Here is a 25108-nt window from a genome sequence, read left to right as displayed (position 1 = left end):
TTTTGCCCCATAAGACACCCAAAGTTTTTTCCTACATTTAAACATGCTGATGTTGTATTTTTAACTGCATAACAAAAAAATGGAAATTTCAGTGAAACAACATTAACCTACACAGGCGCTGTTTCCGAGGCTCTATTCTCCACCCTTGCCTCTGTACTTTTGAAATGGTGGTCCTATTCGTGCTAGCAAAAATGTCAGAAATGAAACTAATAAACCGTCATCGTCTTGTTCACCGTGTCTCACAGGAGAGACTGCTTGCGAGTCGTGCCACTCGCCTAACGTCACGTGAACTAAATTTATTTTAGAGATTCTTTTTCACACTATGCTACTTGAAAGGCCAGAACAAATTACATCGAGGGCCGGGTTCTGCCCGCAGGCTGCCAATTGAATATCCTGCAATACATCATCTCATTGATTCACCATAAGTTTGTGTTGTTTACATTATGCACGTACACGCCGATTGCCAGTGAATCGAGCACAGAAATACTATGTCATATGTTCAACTCATTTTTTGACAAGTTGACCATGTTAAGCTTGAGAAGCCAGCACGTTTAACATTGTAAAGAAGTCAGAATGTATGAAAGCATGTTACCGCCACTTTAAAGATTTTTCATGTTTTTTTTAATATTACTAGATCTCTTTTGCATGGGAGTAGATGTTAAAACATTAGCTTGTAAATTATTATTGTAAAATTCTTTCATTTTTTACTTACCTTTGTGCCATCTAGCATATGTACGATTTCCAACTAAGATCTTTAAAAATGTTTCATTTTATCAGTGTGTGTCCTGTGTTAAGACACACTTTAGAGTTTGCTGAACTTATAACCATCTTTTGTCTGTTACCATATATTTTAATAGATGCTACAACAATCCCACGCTGCTGTGACACATAATGGCAGGAGCGACTTAGAATAGAATAACTGTGACATCTAAAAGGAAATATTATTCAGTCCAGAACAACAGGCCTGCAGAGTCGAAGTCAATCTCAAGAGATGCTCTTGATGACTAATGTAAAATGACGTCCATTGACTGTGAGGTGACAGCCATTAACTGCGGAAGATATAAGGTTTTTTTGTATGTGTGTAGTTCAGGGAGATTACATTCAGATTCTGCTGCTGTATGTTCTTGAAATGAACCCATGCAAAATGAGAATAGGTCACATCTTATGCATAATGAACCTCATTATTATAAACTTAATGAAAATTAATGAATGTCCTCAAGATTTCCTAAAGCGCAAGCCCTAATAGAATCAACCTGTTGTGTCTGTGTTCAATGTCGATTTAACTGGAAGGCTTCTTAAATGTAACTTCTCTGAAATTATTTCTGAAAGGCTTGTTTTGACATTGAACTGCGTCAACAAACCACAAACCATGTAGATTTTGAAGAGATTAGAAATCGTTATAAAATATGAAAAGAGGGGTCTGCATAAATAAATGATCCCTTTACTCTGTGTTAGCGATGCCTGAGGTTGCGGGGAACTTCTTAAATATAGGCCATGTTTTGCCATTCAAGTGTGTGGTTGCCCCTCTTTTATGGGTGAGCGCAAAAAGAGGCATTTTTGGCAGCAGCGATCGTGTCACAGCAGAAGGTGAAACGCTTGGTGAGAGATGCACTTTCTCAGAGTTGTCTGTGTCGCCCATGGCGAGAGCTCGGCTCATTAAAATTCTAGTTTAATATCTCCATGTTTCCCATTTTCTTTACTTATCTGGGTTGTGCATGAGGTGAAATAAAGAGAATAAATTTAGCAAGTTTTGCCAGTTTTTATTTGTAGTACTTACTAAATCAGAGGATTTAAAGGATATAAAGACCTTACAAAATGAAGCATTGTGTTTTTATTACCTTAGAATGAGCAATTTCTATCTACATACACCACGGGTCCCCTTACATGGAATTCACCATGTTGTTTCTACAGTATCCCTAAACAGACAAACTGCCATGTGTTTCGTAAACACGTTATCTCCTTCAGCAAAGAAGCAAAAACATGACGATATCTTAGTTCTGTGTCAGCCATCCTAGTGCTTCGAGATAGAGGGGTAGAGTGAGCCGTTGGTTGCGATTCAAAACCTCACTGCTAGATGCCACTAAATTTCAACCACTGGACCTTTAAGCTAATATTTAATATTAGGATAATACTATATTAATAGGATAACTAATATAAACCTTTCTTTTCAGTCTCATTATTCAGCGATTAGTCTTTCTTTTACAGAACCCTCAGAGCATCTGTGTACTTTACATAAAGCATGACATTATATGTTGTGCATGTACTCCCAAGTTGTGCTCTTGATTCTGCAAACGTTTCTATTTGCATTTCTCCTTAGGCAGCGGTCATTCATAATCTCAGCTTTATACCTGTAATTCACTGCTATTCCTTTTCATCTTCAATAACAATTACTGAATGCAATTTCTCCAATTTACATGTCAGTCAGCAGTCAGTGTGTTCAGCTCATATTAAACATATTTTACACCCTCTTATTAAGTGGGTTCTGTAACTTAGATTGCATATCCTGAGACGCCATTCTCTGGCAACAGAAATAAGAAACCACCCTGCAAGACAAAAATGAGACAGTCCTATGGCAAAGGCAGTTTTTCTCCCCATTACCTTTGACCTACAAACACACGTGTGAGTCAAGCTTGTACTCACCAGTCTCACTGACTCACTGCTCACACGGGAGGCACAAGCTCCAAATATAAATGTGAATGGCTTTTTTTTCAATTGTTTATTTTCATATGTAATCAATAGCGATGGATATAAATCATAAAATCTATACTTAAAAAAATATTTCTTTCTATAACAAAAATTATATTATATACTGTAGTGATACATATGCCTCGTTGCGGTATGTTGTGAGGTGATGAAATTCATTCATTAGATTTTGCTCTTGTGTGATGTTGAACCCAGAGATATCTTACTGACAGCAGATCTGGTCATTTTAAAGGGTTAGTTCACCCAAAAATGAAAATTCTGTTATCATTTACTCACTCTCTTGTCATTTCAAACCTGTATGACTTTATTTCTTCTGCAGAACACAAAAGAGAATACTTTGAAGAATGTTGGTAACCAAACAATGGCGGTACCCATGTTTGTAGGCATGTTTCCGGCCATTCACGATTTTGCCACATCCACTCAAAAAAATGGTAAAAACAAAAATTTACAAAATATCTTCATGGAACATGATATTAATATCCTAATGATTTTTGGCATAAAAGAAAAATGTATCATTTTGACCCATACAATGTATTGGTGGCTATTGCTACAAATATACCTGTGCTACGTTTTGTGGTCCAGGGTCACAAATGAGGTTTTTCCTTGTTTCCATTATTCAGAAGAACTGTACTTCAGCCTCCACTGAAGATAAAGAACTCCAGCAAGTTCAAAGGCCACTTACTGGCCTCTTGGGCCATCGAGAAGGTAAAGAGGGCAGCTGGGATTATGTTAGTAAGACATTTGATATGTTATCTATATTCTATTGTGAATAAAATATAAGTTTATGAGATTCGTAAATTATTGCATTCCTTTTTTATTCACAATTTGTACAGTGTCCCAACTTTTTTGGAATCGGGTTTGTACATTAAGTACAAACATGAGATAAAAAAAAACTAAGGTGCTGAGTAAGGCATACAGAAGACCTAAGACAGTCGAGCAACTAGAAGCCTGTATTAGACAAGAATGGGACAACATTCCTATTCCTAAACTTGAGCAACTTGTCTCCTCAGTCCCCAGACGTTTGCAGACTGTTATAAAAAGAAGAGGGGATGCCACACAGTGGTAAACATGGCCTTGTCCCAACTTTTTTGAGATGTGTTGATGCCATGAAATTTAAAATCAATTTATTTTTCCCTTAAAATGATACATTCTCTCAGTTTAAACATTTGATATGTCATCTATGTTGTATTCTGAATAAAATATTGAAATTTGAAACTTCCACATCATTGCATTCTGTTTTTATTCACAATTTGTACAGTGTCCCAACTTTTTTGGAATCGGGTTTGTATGTCTTATGTAATATGTTCAATGCTTTGGCAATATTGTAAGAACACGCAATCATGCCAATAAAGTACCTTGAAATTAAAAATTAAAAATTGAAAATTGAGAGAGAGAGAGAGAGAGAGATAGAGAGAACAGCATGAATGACATCTACGACAAGTCAATTACTCCTTTTAAATTACGCGAGCAAAAAAGGGTGGGGAATCGATAATAATGTTTCATTTGCTTATTTGTTATACAGACACTCTCCATGTGTGCACATAATAGTATGGTGGTTTTCAAAAAAAAAACACCACAACCGGCTTATTTAAACAATATTTGCTTTTAACGCCCCCTCTGGTTTTATTACACCATTACACTATGAGGTGTGTGATGACAAGGTACTGTATTTATTACCTATTTACATTACTTGGCAATGAAGGCAAACAGTGAAACAGGGAATATGGGTTTTATTTTAACTAGAGATGTCAAAATATACTAGTATTGACAATAACCATAATATTAAAAACCCTGATAATCTATCATACCATTTTAACACTACACATATGATAATATCATAAATTATTTCACACCCGTTTAAAATTTTGCCTTAAAGGAGACATATTCTGGAAAATTCACTTTTATAAGGTGTCCGAACAGTAATATGTGTCAAAAATCCACTGGCTCCTTTCTTATAATCCACATAAACCAGAAGTAGTCTCCTCCAACGAGCGGTTTCAGATTCTCCCCTACGAAGACGTCATTTAGGGAAAACGCTGCCCACAACAGGCTGCATTAGAGCCACATAGCGAGTTTCACAAATAAATTAATTTATCGGCAAATCGGCTTTGAAAATGACAGATGTCGATAATCATAAAAATGCTTAAAGGGGGCGTTCTTTTGCTGTTTTTGAGGCTTTGATTATGTTTTTTGGGTGTTTAACAGTGGATGTTCATGTTTCTAATTTTAAAAAATGCTTTAAATTTCACATATTTCGAGTCTATTATTCACCGCCGTCCCTCTTCTAATAAAACGACTGGATTTCTTCCAGTATATATAAAATCCCTCCTTCCGAAACGCTCTGATTGGTAAAGCTGACCAGGTCTGTCGTGATTGGTTCCCCGCTTAGAGCGTGTGTCTGAAGATGTCTCACCCATACCATATCAGCGAGCTTCCGCTTCTCAGGCTGTCGTGATTGGTCGGTCCTCCTCTCAGTACACGTGTATTCATAAGCTTTGGCTTTTAGCAATAAACAGTAACAATGGCCTCAACTTCACTTCATCAGTTAAAAACATGCGGATCGATCGAAGTGTAACAGAGGTCTGCAAGTGCATGTGCAAACGTCAATCTTTGTTAGTGACCACATTTTTTACCTACTATGGCGAGGGAAATGACACCGGACCGAATGGCGTCAGACCGGTTATATTAACACTAATAACAGAAGCGTTAGTTTTGCCTTTTTATATTGGACCCGAGTTGGATAATAAAACAAGCAGATTGACCAGGAGACATTTGCAAGCAGGACTTCAAAGGACGTTTCATAGAAGTGTTTAAGAGGTATGTGCACACACACACAATATCAGTGTAATGCACAGAACAGCTTTCACAGCCGATGTTAAAGTCATGGAAGCTGTGATTTGACCATTGGTTATCTTAGAATGTGTGTAGCTGAATTCTTATTACCAGCTGTAGGACTGTGATGAAAGTGAAAGTAATTAATTGACCAGCTCATTCAAATGTTTACAATCTCTGACAACCAAACTCTACTCCAGCGGCTCTTCCTCTTCTCTAAGGAAGGCCTCGCCCCTTTTTTGGCGTATTCCTTTGGGCGGAGGTTTTTCAAAAACTCGGAATAGTGACATCATGTACCTGGGAAGTAAAGTGCTGTAGTCCGATTCCAGCCATTCTCTGTAGTCCTTGAAAAGCGAATTCTGTTAAAGACAATATCTTGCTTGGCATTAAACTTTGAGCTTTATCATTTTGCAGATATTGTTTATGCTCTAACAGCAACATTACACATTAATTAAAGTTTGAAAATTGGCATCACAGGGAAGGGCACCTTTAATATCGATGTCTATAATCGGCCAGGGCGATAAATGGTCGACCCCTAGTTTACATACCTCTAAAAACACTTCTGTGTCCTTTCTACTGCTTGCAAATGTCTCTTGGTCCATCTGCTTGTTTTATTATAAAGCATCACTGTCGTGATTGTTATTACTATTTGTGGAACCGGTCTGATGCGCAACTGGAACCGCTCTGTGTTACCAAAGTCCGTTTAGAGAAGTCGTGCCACTCTGCCACTCACTAAGAGCTAGAGATAAAGCTAAAGGTATGGGAAAGCTGGACATTCTCCAATCTCCACTGAAGCTCTGAGTGCTTGACCAATCACAACAGACTGTGAAGCAAAAAATGGCTGGTGACCAATCACAACAGACTGGGTCAGCTTGACCAATCAGAGCATGTTGGAAGGAGGGACTTTATAGAAACCGGAACAAATCCAGCTGTTTTGTGAGATGAGAGACAGCCTTGTCCTTAAAATATGTCCTTAAAATGACATTTCATGTAGTGTGTAATGTTGCTGTGTGTGTAAGCAGTCTGCCAAGTTGTAAAGCCGAAAGTGAACAATTACAAAGTTATTGTCTTGGGAAAATAGGAGTTGACTCTGAATCACGTGAACGAGTTGTCTGTCGTTCTCATTTCAGTTCCGGGTCGGACACTGAACGTGACACTGCACGCGGTAGACCAATCACAGCAGACTAGACCATCTGACCAATCAGATAAGAGTATGCTGACAGAAAGGAGGGGATTAGACAGATGAATCGCTGAACAAATAATTTGAGAGTCAGTCAAGAAGTAAGGTAACAATAACTGCCTATTATTATAAAATTAAAGTGTTCTCACACCGTGTATGTACGTAGACTTGTTGTTGGACACTCCATAACCCAAAGTAGGACCTTAAAAATCATTACTTTTTACTCTTTAAGGTAAAATATGTTAAAAATAAAGCGTTTTTTCTAAGAGTGAACTCCTGTTAAGAGTGCACCACAAAAACACAAAAAAAGATCTTGAAATACCGTGAAATATGATACTTTTAAGAGCAACAATAGTTACAAACTCTGACTCTCACTGAGTGTAATTTATTGGCCAAAAAAGAAAATAAGAAAATTAAAGATGAATTTGACTTTTTGTATTAAAAAAACATTGTTATTATGATTTCTGTTGCCCACAATAATCATGTAGTAAAAATCTGATATTGTGACAGCGTTCATTTTAATATGCTAAATTCCACAAAAAAACTCACTGAAAATAAAGCTCTCAGTCACAAAGCCTGAGCTTTGTCTGTTCTTTTTGCTGCCTCCTTAAATTCCTCTCAAAGCTGAGCTTTAGTTTACATTTCAAGCACAACTACACAACAAGCATACAAAATGTTTTTTTTAAATGTAAAAAAAAAAAAACCTCGCTGCAGTGGACAGCTTCAGCATCTCCTCACAAAAATCACACACAAAAACTACTGACTGAGAGGTCATAAATTCATTGTTGAAAGGGGTAAATATTAATATAAGGGTGAGGATGTCAGTTTTCCAATAGAAGACATCACAACGGCCACTTCTGTGTAGCACACAAAGATATGCTTGCAAGGGAGATAAAAAACAGAAATGGTAAAAATATACAGTAAGGTATAGACATACCACCAGCTCAGAGAACATGGCATCCAGCTCATCATAACTGGGGATGGGCAGCGCAGGCTCCATCGCCTGCAGGGCGAAGTCCTCCCTCAGGCGGTAGGTGATCTCTGGGTGGTCATTGCTCTGGAAGCAGCAGAAGAGGAAGGACGTGCCGTGCCCTCCGCCCCCGCGTTTCCGTGGCGCCATGGCTGCTTCGGTGTGGGGGCTCAAGGGTGAGGGATGATAAGAATGAAGGGGTGATGGTCCTCCCCCAGGTGAGAGCTACACTTGGGTCACTCGGCCCTGCGAGAAGAAACAACAAGAAACTTTGGTCAGCTTATTGGATCTTCTCTTAGCAAAACGACTTTCATTACCCTTTTACACTAAATCTAACAGTTCCATTTCGTCTAAGAACTAAGGATCAGGACATCAACACAGAAAAACATAACTAAGCCTAGTCAACACCACAAGCGGTGACATAAAGCATGTGCAATCATCAGATTGGTTCCTTCCATTAAACCACATCACAAGTGTGACTACACACCACAAGGCATCACTTCCCATACAGGATTATAGAGAGCATGCAAATTAAAACAGCTTGCGTCCACATGTACATCTATATTTAGGACAATAGAAAGCAATCTTGGCTTCAAAGGACCACGGACAAAAATAAAAAAACTCTTCAGAAGATCCGAAGCTGCCAAACAAGAACATTTGGAATGGCTGCATTTGAAAGTCTTGCCTTAGTCTTAGTCTTAGTCTTGCCTAGTAGCCCTCGTTCTTGGCATGCTTTCTAAAAGTACAATTTGTTTGCCAAAAGATCAGTGTGTGCACAACAAGATGTAAAGTGAAATGACATCTGCAACTCAACCCGAAAGCAGAATGTCTATCAGCTGTCTTCATGACTTTGCGTTGGGTGTGAAGCCACAAATAAACAACACATGGCTATGAGGCCTGAACAATGAACACGGCCACAAATTTTGAAACTGCAAACTAAGATAAATTTCTGGAGGATTTTAAGAGTTATGGGCGTGCAGGTGTGTGATCACAACTGTAAGGTATTTCGGTTAGTGTATGACAACAGAAGAACCGTTTGCCAACTAGGCTAAAGAAGACCCCCTGGGGTCTTGAAGTAACACACTGTGGGAAAAGTCAATACAGGTTTTACTGTAAAAAATCCTGCGGTTATAAGTTGAGCATTACTCATGGGAAACGTAAATAATGAGGAAGTTAAAATAAAAAATAAAGTAAATATACAATATAGTATACACAGCAAAAAATAAAGGAGGTTCTAAATATAAAATAAACAAATAAATAAAAAAATCACATGGATGGAGATTAGGAGAGTGTCAAAATATAATCTCAAGTACAGATGATAACCATAATATTAATAATTATGATTATTTATATTGTGTTAATGCTATAGTAACGTAAGTGATCTAGTGGTTGATACTGGCCAAAAAATGAAGAAAAAAAAACACAAAATAAAAAATACGAATTTGACCAATAACATAATTTTTTCCAAAATGTCATAGATTCGCAACACTGAAATAAATTCTTAAATAAAACTGCCTTTAAGGTGCTGTGTGTAATTTTTGGGAGATTTTATTAACAGAAATGCAATATAATATACACAACTATGTGTTCAGAGGTGTATAAAGACCTTACATAATGAAGCGTTATGTTTTTATTACATTAGAATGAGATATTTCTATCTACATACACCGCGCGCGGGTCCCCCTTGCCTGGAATTTGCCATGTTGTTTCTACAGCAGCCCTAAACAGACAAACTGCTCTACAGAGCATGTTTCGTAAATACGTTATCTCATTCGGCAAAGTGAAAACGTGATGACATCTTAGCCCTGTGTCAGCCAACGTGTGCTTCGAAAGGGAAGGGGGAGGGTTGGAATGAGCCGTTTGGTTGCAATTCGTAACCTCACCGCTAGATGCTGCTAAATTTCATACACTTTCATACAATTTTAATTATAATCAAATTGTCCAAAACAATCTCAGCTTTCGCACCTGTGACATTGGGTTTAAGGGAAGGGCTAATAATTGTATGTTTTTGTGCCATTCACATCCGACAAATTCATTCGAATCACGTTATATATTACGTAAATAACGTAAGAAATCTCAAAAGACCAGGTTAAATTGTCAGTACATTGTCATTTCAATGTATTATTTTAAATATTGGGTGGGTATAAGTTGTAACTAATAAAATAAATGAGTTAATGTAAAACTATGCTGCCATGATTTATTGATCTCACATGTTTTTACATTAAAAAATATTATTCTCGTGAATTCTTTTGGGCACGATAACAGTGTAGTGAAAACCTGATTTTGTGACTGCCCTAGTAGAGACATTAACCTTCCCCTGGGTGGGCGAGACTGGCACTTATGCCCTTCGACCGCCTGTCGGTCACTGATATAAATCCACACAGCTGGAGTACAGCTGAAAGTAAAGCCCCTCAACCCGTCTGTTGCCTCAGTGGAATTTTCCCAGCTGCGCCTCCCTTAAACTGGACACGGTTCAAAACTGCCACTTTTTAATCTCAACTACAAACATATGTAATAAGGTCCATCAGACTGCTTTACAAAAACGTAAATATGTGAAGGAGGTAAGCTTGCGAGTTTTTCCTAAAATAACCCAAGAATCATTGTTGCCAGTCCTTTGTTCAGAGTAGACGTCTGGATGCACTTACTGGCATTCTGCATACCAACAGAAGTGATCTGCCAGACTCGAAGATCATCTATCGTTCTACAAAAGATCATCACAAATTTCTGTATTATACAGTAGTATAATATCTAAACACACCCTGAGAAAAAAGACCTATGGCCCTGGAGCGCATTGAGACTCTTTACCCAGCTGTGAGGAAAATTCTATGGTGTGGCTGGCACGCCAACAAACATCCAGATATGGAAAGCTGAAGAAGAGAAGCTCTTCTCTCACTCACATTCTCTGGCAAACCTCTGGCTGACTCCAAGCTGATAATAAAATAACATTGAAGAGCATTAGACCATAAGGTTAGCATCAAAATAGTTTCAAAGAAGCCACTCACGAGTAATCAATTTCACTGAGGAATGCTGCTGATGCTACTAACCGGAATGGTCGGGTCCGCAATTTATTAGTATTTTTGTAAATGTTTACCAGTAAAAATATTCAAAAATACCAACTCAATCTTATTCCTATTTTTACCATTTTCTGACATGACAATTCATATACAATAAACAATAATTTGTACATTTTAGAACGATCAGCTTTCAGTGACTGTTAGATTTATAGGAGGAGCATCATTTAGCTTTTTGCTCACATGCAACATCTTCATCATACTAAATGATCACCTCAAAAAATAGTTACATTTTCCCAAAAGATTAGGTCAAGCATCCTTTAAACAAGATTAACTGTAAAAAAAATGTATTACACAATTCACCCCTTAAAGGTGGGGTGTCCGATTTCTCTTTCGCCATTGTTGATGTTCAAATCACCAAAACAAACACACCCCTACCCCCATCTTTCGCTTTCGTCAGCGCTCGGCTCGGCTAATGTCCGTCCTGTGCACTGTGCACCTTACTGCTGATTGGCTACAAGGTTGTTTTGGTACTCTGCCCGACTCAGTTGTCTAAAGCGTAATTCGGAAATCGGTTACCCCGCCTTTAACTGGTCTTGTTTTGTGGTCGATGTCGGGCAACAGAGGAATAAAGTTAATTATGCCATTACTATTTTTCCGTGGTTGTTCCTCTGTTGTCTGTTGTTGATCACGGAATGGGACCGGGTTGGACCTGCACGGTTTCGGCGGGTGAGGCTTCCTGGGTCGCGGCTCGTGGGCTCTCCCTGTTCTTCGTGGACGTTGCTCGGTGGCTTTGGTCGGGGTCACTGAGTGCAGCTATGACACGTCAGAGGAGATCTGGCCCTCCCGGCTGAGCCTGGTTTCTCCCGAGGTTTTTTTTTCTCCATTTATTCATCATTGGAGTTTGGGTTCCTCGCCACAGCAGTGCAGTGTTGGCTTGCTCACCGGGAGACTGCATTTATTCATTCATTTATTTATTAGATATTATTTATTATAATGATCTTGCTTGGTCTATAAACACCATGCACTGTGCTGTGTTTTTCTTATTTGCTCCTGTAAAGCTGCTTTGGAACAATGCACATTGTGAAAAGCACTATATAAATAAAATTGAATTGAACTGTCACAGTCCTTTTTGAGGCTACACATGAAAACGCACTGTTGGAACTAAAATGGCTGTAACTCATGAATTCTTTGAAATACAGAACTACGGTTGGTCTCGTTTGAAAGAAGACAATTAGCCGATTATTGCTAAAAGAAGAAAGCAAAATGTTTTTTAACTGATTTTGTTATGTTTATTGTAATAAAAAACTATAAAAGGTTTATGTTTTTCTTTTATAAAAAAAATAATTATTTTTACGGAAAAACCGCAAAATTTCATAAGTCAAAGTGCCAAGGATCACCAAGTGTTGTATCAAGTTTGGTCTTGACACACCAAAATTTGATGTGTCTGTGAGTTTTTTAGCTGCTCTATTACAAAAAAATGTAGCTGCTCTATTTTATATGCTTTCCATTGGTTTTAACACTTGATCTGAAATTTGACCACAACAGAAACTGAGATGCTTTTCGTTTCATTTTTTTTACATTTCCAATTAACAGACACAATGAAAAAATACAAAAGCACAGAAACAATATAAAAACAGTAAATTTGTGTGAAACAATACTTTTGATGCACACTAATGTCAATTATCATTTATGTATCAATTACTCTTCCTACATAAATTATTCTTAACACTGATAAAATGTGTATTCTAGAGTCTTAGCCCTTTCCAATGATATAATGTTTGTCATGATAAGATAAGAATTTACATGCAAAGTATTGAAGTAAAAGTAGGTGTTCCGCAGGAAGTATTTATTTTTGATACACACTCTTGTCATTTGTGAATCAATTACACTTCTTACATACTTTAATTTATAAAACACTGATGAAATATGTATTCTAGAGTCTCACACCTTTCCAACAATATATAGTTTGTCATGATTAGATCAAAAAAATAATTTAATAACACTCTTTAATAAAAAGAAAAAAATACTCTTCCTACATAAATTATAAAAATAAAAATACCAAATAAATCTGCATTCTAGTCTTAGACCTTTCCAATGATATGTAGTTTGTCATGATTTGATTAGAAATGACATACACAATATTGAAGCAAACGCAGGTGTCCAGTATATACGGTTACAGATAAGGGTTTTAGCTATTTTATAGTAAAACAAGCTGACATATTTCTGTGAACTCTCCCTCTCAGGTCTATATTTACTGGCTCTAGTGTTGACCAGCTCCAGGTCAACTCTGGGTGGATTTTGCATCAGCTTTGGTGAATGAAGTTGGTTTATGTTGATTTGCAATGTCTTGCCCGGTCTGTAGAAATCTGTGTTGTGGTATTCCAAAGGGGTGACTGGAGAACGGCACTGCAAGTGACCAAACCAGTGTAGTCTTGTCAGGAGTAACAGATGTTGAAATGAATGAGAAATCAATGCACACAAACAAATAACATCCATTTTTACCAAGAATGTAATTTGTAAACAACTAACAAAGTCTGTTTCTAATAGTTCTGTTGTTTATTGACAGTAGGTCAATGCACGGCTAGAACAGCTGTCAATGTGAATAATACAATTAATATATTTCCTTTGATTAAAAACAAACTAAATCTAATAATATAAATACATTTTAAAGGTCTTATCAGCAATGTAATATTATTTCATTGGTTTTATCATCAGTGATGATATTTGTATTATTTCTGAATGCTATTCCGGCATCTATGGCTACTGTATATTCGTGTCGAGAAGCAGTTAATCCACACAATGCCAGAATTATTAACTATAGCATCAGTATTATTAAATTACAGATGTAACTAGACATGCACACTTTTAATGGCAGATTACAATACACTGTATTAAACCACAAAATATTTGAGTAAGCAAGCAAGCAAGCAGTCAGGTAACCTTCAGGCTATAACTAGGGGTGTGACGAGATCTCGCGAGACCAGTCGGATAAAACAATATCCTCATGCAATTGGCATGATGGGGTATTGGGCTCGAAATTGCGAGCATTATTCATACGCATAACGCCTAAATTTTACCTGTGTGACCTAAAATTTATTTGGGAGCATTTGTTTGAGTGTACATTTTGTTGTGGTGTGACCTGTTTTCATTACTGTACAGAACACACTAATAACTGCATAATGTATGTGCGTACTGTGAGCAGAGCTACAGTGACCAGCCTGGCCATTCGACAACGTGATTTTCCATCCCGCAGAGCTACTTTCCCAGTTTTTTTATGTAAACGCGCTAGTGTTACGTTCACTCGCGTCTCTCGCGTCTGCAGCGCCTCGTGCATATTAAGCACGAGTGTTTACGGCGGTTCCCGCTGCCAGCAGCACGCGGCTGATCAGCGTTATTTTAAATACATTCACAGGCAAACCTCTTCAAAAAAAGATAATCTGTCTCTTACTTACTGTATGTGCAAGGTAAGCATAAAACATGATGTGTTTATGTAGTTTTAACAGTTTCTCCGAAGGCTATGAGGGTTCAGTCAGTGGAGGAAGGAGGATTGACATTGTGATATGATCGCCACCTCTGCTAACATGAGCAGTCGAGCACTATGCAAAAGCATATAGAGAAACCAGACACAGCTCTTTACTAAAAGCTGCGCCTGTTAAGAAAATAAAGCATATTTTTTGTGCAATTACAGTTGAGTGAGTTGAGTTTGTGACAAAACATTTTGCAGTATTTACATATTGTTTATTAATGCATAATTCATAAAAATAGACATTTAATTTGTTTCAAGTACAAGTTGATTTTATAATGACTACATTTTTTGCATTTTGTGTTTTAAGGTGAATAAAAGACAATTTTTCCCTATATATTTCATCATTGAGGATTTCTTTAAAAAAGTCTAAAAATCTCGTCTCGTTCTCGTGAACCCAGTCTCGTGCCTCGTCTCGTGGGATAAGTGTCTCGTCACACCCCTAGCTATAACGTGTCCTCACAGATTTTGCTCAATGTAACATGCGATTACTGTAAAAAATTTTGGATGTGGTAATAGGCAGCAGAAAATGTCTCTTTACTTGACAGTTTGAAAGACAAACTACATTTACATTTAGGCACGTAGCAGATGGTTTTATCCAAAGCACAAGAGTGAGTAAAACAATAAAGCGGTTGATAGGAGGCAGTAATACAAGAAGTGCTATAACAACAAGTTACCAGGTTTCAACCATCTTAGACAATACATGTTGAGGGAGAGAGAGAGGGGTTAAAGTTTCTTTTTTATTATTTTCAAAGAAGAGCAATTAGCATGTTCTTAAATTTGTTCAAATTTATGTAACGATGAAAAAGTAAACATGATTTGCATACAGTATGCCCTGTCCAGATCCTCCCATACTTAAATCAACATTTAAATATTTTGAATTCATGTATCGTGAAATTAAGATAACAAGACAACAACTTTTTTAAATTTCTGAAACAAATTTTTTTATTTACAAAATTAAGAAAATGCTAAATATAAGATGTGCTTTTAGTGCAGATGTTAGTCATCCTTTATTAAAATTGACTCATGGTGTGGTTTAATACCACTTAAAATAAACAGTTTCATAGGCCAGCATTCAAAATGAAAGTGTTCAAGCATTGTGACTTGTTGACATCCAATATGATCTCTCCTTTCTACCTATTCAGCTGACACAACAAACACAGCTGGTCATGTGACCTGACTGCTTTGCATTGAGAGAAAAAACAAGGCACTAGGCAACCATGTGACTGCCTCGGGGTTCGTTGCTAAATCCTTAACAATAAAATTCATTATATCAGATTTAATTACTGCTAATGTAAAAGACTGAGCGGATAATTCCTCTTTTACAGTGTGTGCCTGCGGCATATTAAAATGCGGAAAAAATGTGGTAAGTTGAACAGAGTTTACAGTAAATGACTTCCTTGTTAGTTCCATAGAGGTGTAATGTGTTCTTAGTAAGAAGACACATGAACTAAAACAATGAATCATTCGTACACAAGCACAGGTAAAATGTTTATCTAGACACACTGGAGACTTTCGACAGACATTGTCAACAACATCAGAAATTGTCTGCTGACTCACACTGGTCGATGTACTCCAAGCAAAACTAAATTTAGTGGCTTAAAGTCCATGTCTATCAGCTAGTAAATTCCCAAAATAAACTTGTAAAATAAATTTGTTTTTCTTCGATCAAATTTTTCTAGAATAAGACAAGTATACCCCTTCCTCTAATACCACCCGCCATTAGCAAGTAGCAAATAATGGTTCATTTGACAGATAAGAAATGATTTGACAGATCATTTGACAGAACTTAAGGATAACTTACTCTTTCAAAGAAAATGAAAAAGAAAACTGTGCTACCAATGAGATTTTCTGTTTATGTATTTACCTTGTTGTTAAACATCTTAAGCAAACTGGAAAGAATGTATACATTTTAAATGAATGAAGAAATGAGCCATGCTGACATACTAAGAAAATGCAGACAAACTCAGAAAACAAACAGGAAGCAGGTGAAAAACATTTAACAATGACAGACATTACAGCTCCCAGACAAAGTCTCTCAACAACAGCACCCGGAGAGGAAGCAAACTCATTGCAGCATTCAGACTTACTATTTTACAACCTAAAAAATAAATCATGCTACAAATAATATTACATTGTCATCATTATCAAACATAACATTTTGTTGGAAACAAGGCTCATTTTCTCATCGAGATTCAGCCTTTTACACGTGATTTATACAAAAGAGGTTTATTGTTGATCACCTCTTGAAACCCGCTGGTGTCCATATTGATACAGTAACTGCATTAATCTTCCAATCTGAGCTCACCTCTGGCCCTGCGGAGAGCCTAATCTCCCCCGTGGGCCTGTCCTGACAGGTCACATTCCACACATAGCCAGCCGAGCTTCTCACAACCCCACTGCCATCTCTCACCATGCACACTCTTGTCACTCTTCCTGTGTCCCCAGGATACCAATGATAATTGGGTTCAAGTCTATGTCTGAATCGGGAACTCCTTGGATTCTGTTGTTTTTCAGTCAAAGATTTCTAAAACAAAGAGCCCTTAATGCGAACACTACATTTTGCTTTGCTTTTTGGGAGGGATTTCATATTGTATGTCTTCAGCGTTCAATGCGAGTTGGTGCCAGTACCAGGAAGAAATAATGTGTAGCTTCATCTGGCCAAGAAACATCCATTTAGCTATGTCGATGTCTGAATGGAATGTTAAACCTCTGATGATCAATCACACATGTGGTTTTACGTGACAGTTAGGGACGACGGTAGATTGTGACGGCTTTACTTGGGTGATTCTCATGAAATCTTTGTTTTCGAGATGTCAAAAATGTATTTCTTAAAAGAAAATCCTTTTGATTCATTAAAAACAAGGTATGACATATTTTTAAAAAAATTAAAACTTTTTTTTTTACTTTTTTAAATTCTCATCACTGTAACCATTAAAACTGTCAATGCCATAGCATGCTTTTCTAAAAAAAAAAGCATTGATGCTATGATAATCATACATAATAAGACATTAATGAAGTATTTTTGTCATTCGAGAACATCTAAGAACCTCCAATTGTTTTTGTTTCAGAATGTTTTATTTGACTCTAGAAAAAATACATAAATTCGTTACCAAAATTAAAATGATGCTTTGTGCATGGTAGAGAACACAATTTTGTTTTGTTATGATCATTTTTTGTGTTAACGAATTATATGTTTTATAATTCAAATCTTTACTGCCATGATGTTTCAGTGGTTTCGTGAGAATGACCCACCTGCAACTGTCTGCCACAAATGAAATTCTTGCATGTTTTCAAATGTTTGTTTTCACTGACCACTGTTGTCTTCAGCAAACTAATTTCTTTTTTAGATGTAGCTTTAATGCTTAGTTTTATTGTCGATGCGGACCACAAAATCCCTCCCACAGGAAGCGTAATGGAGATGACATGACTGAAAACATTCGCATTTCATAATATTGACCTTATGTGGCCACATCCACTTTTGCGTTTGTGTTGCCACTTTACCTCAAATAGCGCTTCAAAACAATGTTAATGTATCAGTAAATGAGCGAGTAAACTTTTCGTTTACACAATAAAGCAGCTATTTTGAGTCAATTAGCTTACATGGATAACATGGGAGCCTACTTCTATATTGCAGCGATTGATGGCTTAAATGTGGTGTATCCTTATAGGATCGCCACTCGACTGGGTGGTCGAACACAGTGGTCAAATATCAAAGCTTAACACTGGGTTCACGCCAAACGTGAATTATGCGTTTTGCGCGAGTAAATTACATACAGAGTCAATGCAAGACAAGTATAGACGCGAACTCGCCGCAGGCGGTGCGAAGGACACGAATCGAGCGGCACGATTGCCGCGAACGCGTGTTAATCTCGTCTTCAGTGAAGGTTGAAAATATTTGTCAGATCGCGTCACTCACGCGAAAATAACAAACTTTCCCCGCGAGTAATAAAGAATGTGGAATGCGATTGTTCGCGTTTGGTGTGAACCCAGCATAAGTCTTGCTTGCTTGCATGAAATAGAATTTATTTGAATTTGAAGTTTACAATTTACTTTGATTTTAGCCACATGCGTCTGCATCTGTTCCACTCTTTCCATAATGCGCAACCTATTTCTTTATGTATTTCGACTAGTGACCTATTTTACAGTCGCACACACCCGAGTCATTCTAAACCAACTATAGTAACACAACACCTGCAGACAATGGGTGGAGATTTAGTGTGTTTAGTGTTTAATGTGTGGTTGGTTTGGAGATTATGTCTCACTACTCATCCAGTCAGTCAGGTCAACAAACAGAAAGAGAAACGTTAAGGGAAGTGGAAAGACAGGAATGAGAGTCATTTGTCAGGACATACGGTGTATGACTTAATCCAATGTGACAGACCGGACACATTCTCTTCACATTCTCTCTCTCTCTCTCTATCTGTTCTCACGTCTTACTCAGCAAAAACTCAGAGGGCACTTAATCAAACAACTTTCCTGGACTAATGTACAGTTTAGACAAGGAGACTAGATATCATGCACATAAGATGTAGAACAGGAAGCAGTCACAGCTGTGCTTTACCATGAATAAAATATGTGGTAGAATAAAGGCTTTGTGAGACCAGTTTTATTGGACATGCTTTTTGTTGTCCTTATGTTGTTCCAATTGCTTCCATTGTTTACCTCATTTGTAAGTCGCTTTGGATAAAAGCGTCTGCTAAATGACTAAATGTAAATGTAAATCACCTTATACCAAACTTCAGCATATACAAGGCAACTTAAAAAAAAAGAATCTTCTCTGAAACAGAAGTACTATCACATTGCACTGCTGAATACTGCCGAATATCCAACCCAAAGCTTGTCATCTAACTGTACAGGGATCATGAAAAACATTAAACATGCATTAAAGGCTATTAAGATTGATCCACAATGATCCATGGGTTGATCCATAATAAGCACGGTTAGTCGGCAAGGCATGCGTCTGCAACTTGTTTTTCTTGACTTGGTTTCTGTATTAGACTTATAAGTAGGGATGCACGCTAAATTATTGGCCATATCGGTATCGGCCGATAATAAAATGTATGCCGATATATTAAAGAAATAATCATTTCCTCTGGTTAAACTACTTCATCTGCATGCTGCTCGCAGTTAAAATACAGTACAGTACTGTCTTTCTGTCGTGATCATTCACTTACTGCTATTAGCAAAACATTGTTGATGTAGGTAGTGGTACAGTATGTAGATACAGTATTTATAAATGTGTAAAATATAGGAACAAAGTATATTGTTTGAATCAGACTGCTGTGAATGCTTTCTGTCTTGAGACTTGTTAGACATGTGGCTATTGAAAACATTTTTCTGGAAGAACATCTATAATTTGTTTATTAAATATACCAGAAAAGGTTAAAGAATCGTTAACTAGTGTAAAGTAGGCTTGGTACATAACTAATGGTTACCTTGTTTTCCGCGGTTAATGTTTTCAAATACAAGCAGGTGTCCAACTTTTTGCCTTTTGTTGCAGTCTTAGGGAATTTTATATTAATATTTAGATACTGCATATCGGTCAACATATCGGTTATCGGCTTCCAATGTTAAAGAATTATCGATTATCGTTATCGGCCAAAATTTACATATCGGTGCATCCCTACTTATAAGACATCTTGAGTCATAACATTCATCACTTCAACTGAAGACACACATAGCGAGATCTTGGAGCCGTTGGTCCAAAGGTGACTACCACATGTAGAAATTTCAACAGAGCTGTAAACACAATTTACAGTTCTCCTCTTAAGTTAAATCTTACTTGTAAATATTAACTACAACCAGCCAGACTGCCAAAATATTTAGACGAGTTATTGCAGGTGAACTTCGAGTGGGCAATGTTTATATTTGGTTGCCTGGACGGACGCTGTACGCGATTGTTTCCAATTTGAAGTCAGAACGGTTTCTGAGGCATGAATGTCACTCTGACAGTGTTCTGGGATCAGATTTTTCTCAGAATACTGACAACAGGGCAGGAGGAAGTGTGTTTGAACTATGAACTTGCCCAGTGTGCACAATGCTAACCTGTTTTATGACTGCAAACATGCCATTTTCGGAAGTGTTTGTAGTTAACACAGTTCTATATGTAAAGCGCTATACTGTGCCAGAAGCTGGATTGTGTCATACATAAACAGGTTTAAAGGGTTAATTAAAAAAGAATGGTTTGCCCCATCATGTCATTCAAAACTTGTATGTGGCACACAAAATAAGTTATTTTGAAAAATGTTTTGGTGGTTTTGTGTCTATACAACGGAAGTCAATAGGGGTCAATGATGTTTGTTTACAAACATTCTTGAAAACATATTTTTTTGTGTTCTGCAGAACAAAGACAGTCATACAGGTTTGGAATGAGCCAATTTTCATGTTGAGTGAAATGTCCCTTTAAGAAATAATGTTCCTCGGTGCAGCACTGATTTTAAATCCCAAACACATTTCACACACCGATAAGTCTCTAATGCTTGTCTCAAACAGCGGTCTTAAATCAACATTTAGGACAGGAGAACTAGGGAACCACTCTATGCTCCCCCCGCATTAAGACCCCTGAGCCAGTCTGGAAAGTGAGATATAGTCTCGGCCTTTCAAAAGAAGTGTTGAGTAACACTGCGTATATGTGAAAAGTCCTTCATTAATCATGAGGGTGGTGGTTTGGCTATGGCTAACAGCTACGTCTCCCCCTCACACTCTAATGAACTGGATCTGGATGGACGAGAGCGCTCCGCAGCACGAGCCAGGCGGGGATTCCTCCGATCCAGCCCCAATGTGAACCTGACGCTGGGGCTCAGATTCCAAACTCCATTCCTGTCAGGGGTAATTTAGAAGGAAAAACCGGAGGAGAAGATGAAGAGGCTTGAATAGCTTCTCCCCCCCGCAGACAGCCTGTCAAACATGTTCGGCAGACAATGAGACCACCCTCCCCCCTTGACACTTGCACAAACTGCATACACAAGCACACACACACACCACACACACACACACACACACACACCACAAACACATATAGCATGAGCATTCCAATCCACACCGACACACCCTGTGAGGGGCCACACAAAACTGGGTTTAGGGGAGCAGTCAGTGATAAGGTTTAAAAGACATTTAACCTTTTTCGCTTTTTCAGGGGTTCATTACACTATACCCATTTTTACTGTCAATCACCCTGACCCTAACCTAACTCTAACCCTTGTGCATAGTGCATGCATACCATTAAATACAATTACTGCCATTGTCTGTAATAACAACAGAAGTTGTAGCATGAGCGTACATATTTATTTTTCCATCAATGTGAAAAGAAATAGGATATCCCATTGTCCGACAATAGTGATAGGCGCACATAGTGTAGGGTCCAAATCTAGCATTAGCGGATACAGACATTAAAGGGATAGTTCACTCAAAAATGAAAATTCTGTCATCGTTTACTCAAACCTGTATGACTTTTTCTTCTGCAGAACACAAAAGAAGATATTTTGAAAAATGTTGGAACCGAACCACGTTGACTTGCATTGGTTTTGTGTCCATACAATAGAAGTCGGTTACCAACATTCCTCCAAATATCTTATTTTGTGTTTTGCAGAAGAAAGAAAGTCATACAGGTTTAAAAAGACAAGAGTGTAAGTAAATAATGAAAGAATGATCATTTTTGAGTGAACTATTCCTTTAATCTCTGCAGTGGCTTTGTATACTTAAATATTTGGAAGATGTGGTGGGTCAATGTAACCCACATTTAGAAGCTCAAGAAAGCAGGCATGTTTGCAGAAGGTAGTCTGAACTTGCCTCAGTAAGGTCTATGTAGGGCCACGCCTGTGTATGCATTGGCCTGAGGGCCATGACAGCTGCGTGGGTCATAGAGAACAGATAGGAGATTAGTGAAGAGATGCTGTTGAACCCTAAAACCCTGAAATGACAGGAAATGACACCTGACTCAAATGTATAGCTGCTCACTGGCTCCATTGTCCACCGCAGATGCTAATTTTAACCTGTACCTCCCTTAAGGGTAGAGACATTCTTACAAAACATGTCAATTTTGTTAACACAAAAGATGTACTTGAAGACCCAAGACCACTGCTGTGTCCAACAGCAGCCTATCCGAGAATTTTGCTTGGATTGTAAAACTAAGTGTTTACCATGCGAGAGTAATATGTGACATTTGGCTCGAACCGACGCGTATGCATCGAGGAGCTACCATCCATCCCTCCCTTCTGTTGCCATGGTAACCAGCACATGCAACGCCTGCCGGCATTAAACCCTCTTTTTACGATAATCCAAGGACAGCCATGCAAAATTGGAAAAATATTTTGGATAACATCTCCCTAAAGCTGTCTCCTCAAATGACCCACTGAATCGAGAGCTTTGTCAGTTCAATTCAAATCACGGAGAGGGTAAAGCACCAATGGTGAAACTCCAAGGGTGAGCCACACCCTCTTATTAAAACCAACCACTTTAATATTTTAATGAGAATTGAGCCTATGAGTTAATAGGTCGAATTAATCTTCCCTTCATGACGCTAATTCCCAAAACAACCCAACTGTTAACAGTAATAATGAACACCGAGACAATAACACCTGCCAGTTATACAGCTAAGATGTGGTTATTTAAAAGCAATTTTCTTAGTAAATACAAATGTGCATTTTTATAGGGCGACAGGACACAGGCAGAGATTGGGGCAGGTTAAAAACTGCTGCATTGCATGCACAACGGCCTCAGGATTAACCCAGATACCTCTGAGTGTGAACAGATGTGACAACAGAACTGAGCTTGAAACCAAACGACCATAACTAACCTCAAAATGACAGCTCAGAGCTGAGGGGTGGGCACGGTCCCTCAAAGATACAGTGAGAAATTATCACTTGCAAGAGAAAAGAGAGAGAAAAATGCAACCCAAGAACTTTGCTTTTCATCACCTCCCATGTCATGCCTGATGAAGAATGCACCCAAACATACAGTAGCTACATAGAAAACAAGCCATACAGTGAAGTGAAGACTTTGCAATTTATGACAGCTCTGATAAGGACAAAATAGCAATAAAGGGGGCTTTCTATTTTCAAGGTTTATCTGCCCTACCCTTTCACATGAAAATTAATGCCTGCAAGCCCTTTAAGATCTTTCCTTCACACGCACGCGCGCGCAGCTCTGATGGAGCGTTAATGCATCATTTGCATTAAGCAAGCAGAGCTACATGATGGCACTTGAACAAATGCGAAAAGGCAGGGATTATTCAACGGCTGAACCCGGTGGCAGATACGATAGTCCACGTCCACACCGCACACCTGCCCATCAAAACTACCCGGCTGCCCTTACGGAGGGACGAACACGGCATCGTGCACTCCCAACCACAACCATAACCATTAAAAACATTAATTCCGAATGCCATGCGAATTTAAAACATCAAATGTTCAACGCAATGCGTGTTAACTTACCCTTTGGTGCGTGTGAGTAAAGTCCGTTTAACGTTACATCCCTGACGAGGAAATAATACCGTTCTCCGACCGCAACGACACGCGCACAGGATCTTCTCTAAAAGGCTCGTGAAGCATGTAAATTCAAGGATGTCACTTCAGTAATCGGAGTCATTACGGACATAAGAGCGTCGTAGATCAGACCAAGAGTGTTTCCTTAATCGTCACGCTTGAAATCCTAAACAAATAACGAACATAAACGATCCGATACGATCGACCGGCGAACATACAAGCAACGTCGCCCTGCTGTTCAACAGCCTCATACAAATGCCCCACTACCCCCGTCTCTGCCTTTCTGTCTCTCTTTTTTGCTCTCTCTCTAGTCTCTTTGAGGACGCAGTCACAGATGATCCTATAGATACACCACACCTCTTTTCAACACTCAAATCTCTCATAGGACGCAAGCTGAATGTAGACTCCGCCCACTCTGAACTTCGCCCCACCCCAAGTCCTTGCGTTCTGCTGCGGCAGTGTTTACAGTTTGTTTGTGGAAGGGCTGTGAAATAGACAAACTGAGTTTGTGTGGGTATTTGTGCGTAAATGAGAGTGAAAGTTTATGAACTTGTGGATTTAACAAGCACCCAGAAGCTTCCAGAGAGATATTAAGAAGCTAAAGAATGTTACAAAAATATTTTTCGAAAGAAAGAGACACCTTTATCAACATTTACATTTACATTCATGCATTTGGCAGACGCTTTTATCCAAAGCGACTTATATTGCATTATCCTATACATTTATACATAGGTATGTGCAATCCCCTGGGATCGGACCCACAACCTTGCGTTGTTAACGCAACCTCTTACCACTGAGCTACAGGAAATCTATCTTCAGTTTAAAGTAAGCGAACATTCAAAATGAACTTTTTTAAACATAGACCAAAATTCACTTTTATGAGGAGGTGAATATAAATGTCCGATAAAATGCTTTTTAGAATGAGAATGACCCCTCCCCCTAATACCACCTGCCACCAACTTGCAAGTAGATTTCATGGTTTCCCTGCGACTATAGTGGCTGTTTGAAGAGGAAAGAAGTTCTTCGGAATGTCTTGCTCAACGTGTTTCCAAGGAAATCTGCACTTGAAGCAATTTAATGCAAAACACAGAGGTCAAGCTGCAAGGTATTATGATAAAATAGAGTACCTTGATTTATTCTTCAAACATTAACCATTTAGACATGTAACAAATGCTTCCACTTCACAGCTTATTGCTAAAATATTTTCCTCAAGCAGCAAAAAATTGGATGCATGGCTTAAATAGCAAACTGAGGGAAATCTAATGTAGGGGTTATAATGTCTATTGTTGGTGTTTGGCACAAGTGACCGTGTGGCAGCTGCAGACAGACTAACTGTGGAAGGCAAGAAACAAAACATTGAAGCCACCCTCCCATGGAGCTTGTGGAAAGCTTGTCTGGAAG

The 25108-nt window shown here is 38.3% G+C and overlaps 1 protein-coding gene across 2 annotated transcripts in view; it reads right to left on the bottom strand.

Annotated features, from left to right (window-relative positions):
• Positions 1-24024, bottom strand: part of daam1b (dishevelled associated activator of morphogenesis 1b) — a 64296-nt gene extending 40272 nt beyond the window's left edge. For both annotated transcript variants that reach the window (XM_057352184.1, XM_057352185.1), the window contains exons 1-2: positions 23657-24024; positions 7653-7931 (exon numbers count right to left, since the gene is read on the bottom strand). In XM_057352184.1, the coding sequence (XP_057208167.1) occupies positions 7653-7835 (183 nt within the window). In that variant the 5' untranslated portion in view covers positions 7836-7931; positions 23657-24024. The remainder of the gene's footprint in view (positions 1-7652; positions 7932-23656) is intronic.
• Positions 24025-25108: the final 1084 nt, after the last annotated feature.

The sequence above is a fragment of the Triplophysa rosa genome, linkage group LG15, assembly GCF_024868665.1.
Source record: "Triplophysa rosa linkage group LG15, Trosa_1v2, whole genome shotgun sequence".
NCBI lineage: Eukaryota > Metazoa > Chordata > Actinopteri > Cypriniformes > Nemacheilidae > Triplophysa > Triplophysa rosa.
Note: the sequence above shows the minus strand (reverse complement) of the source record. Positions and strands in the feature narration are given on the sequence as shown.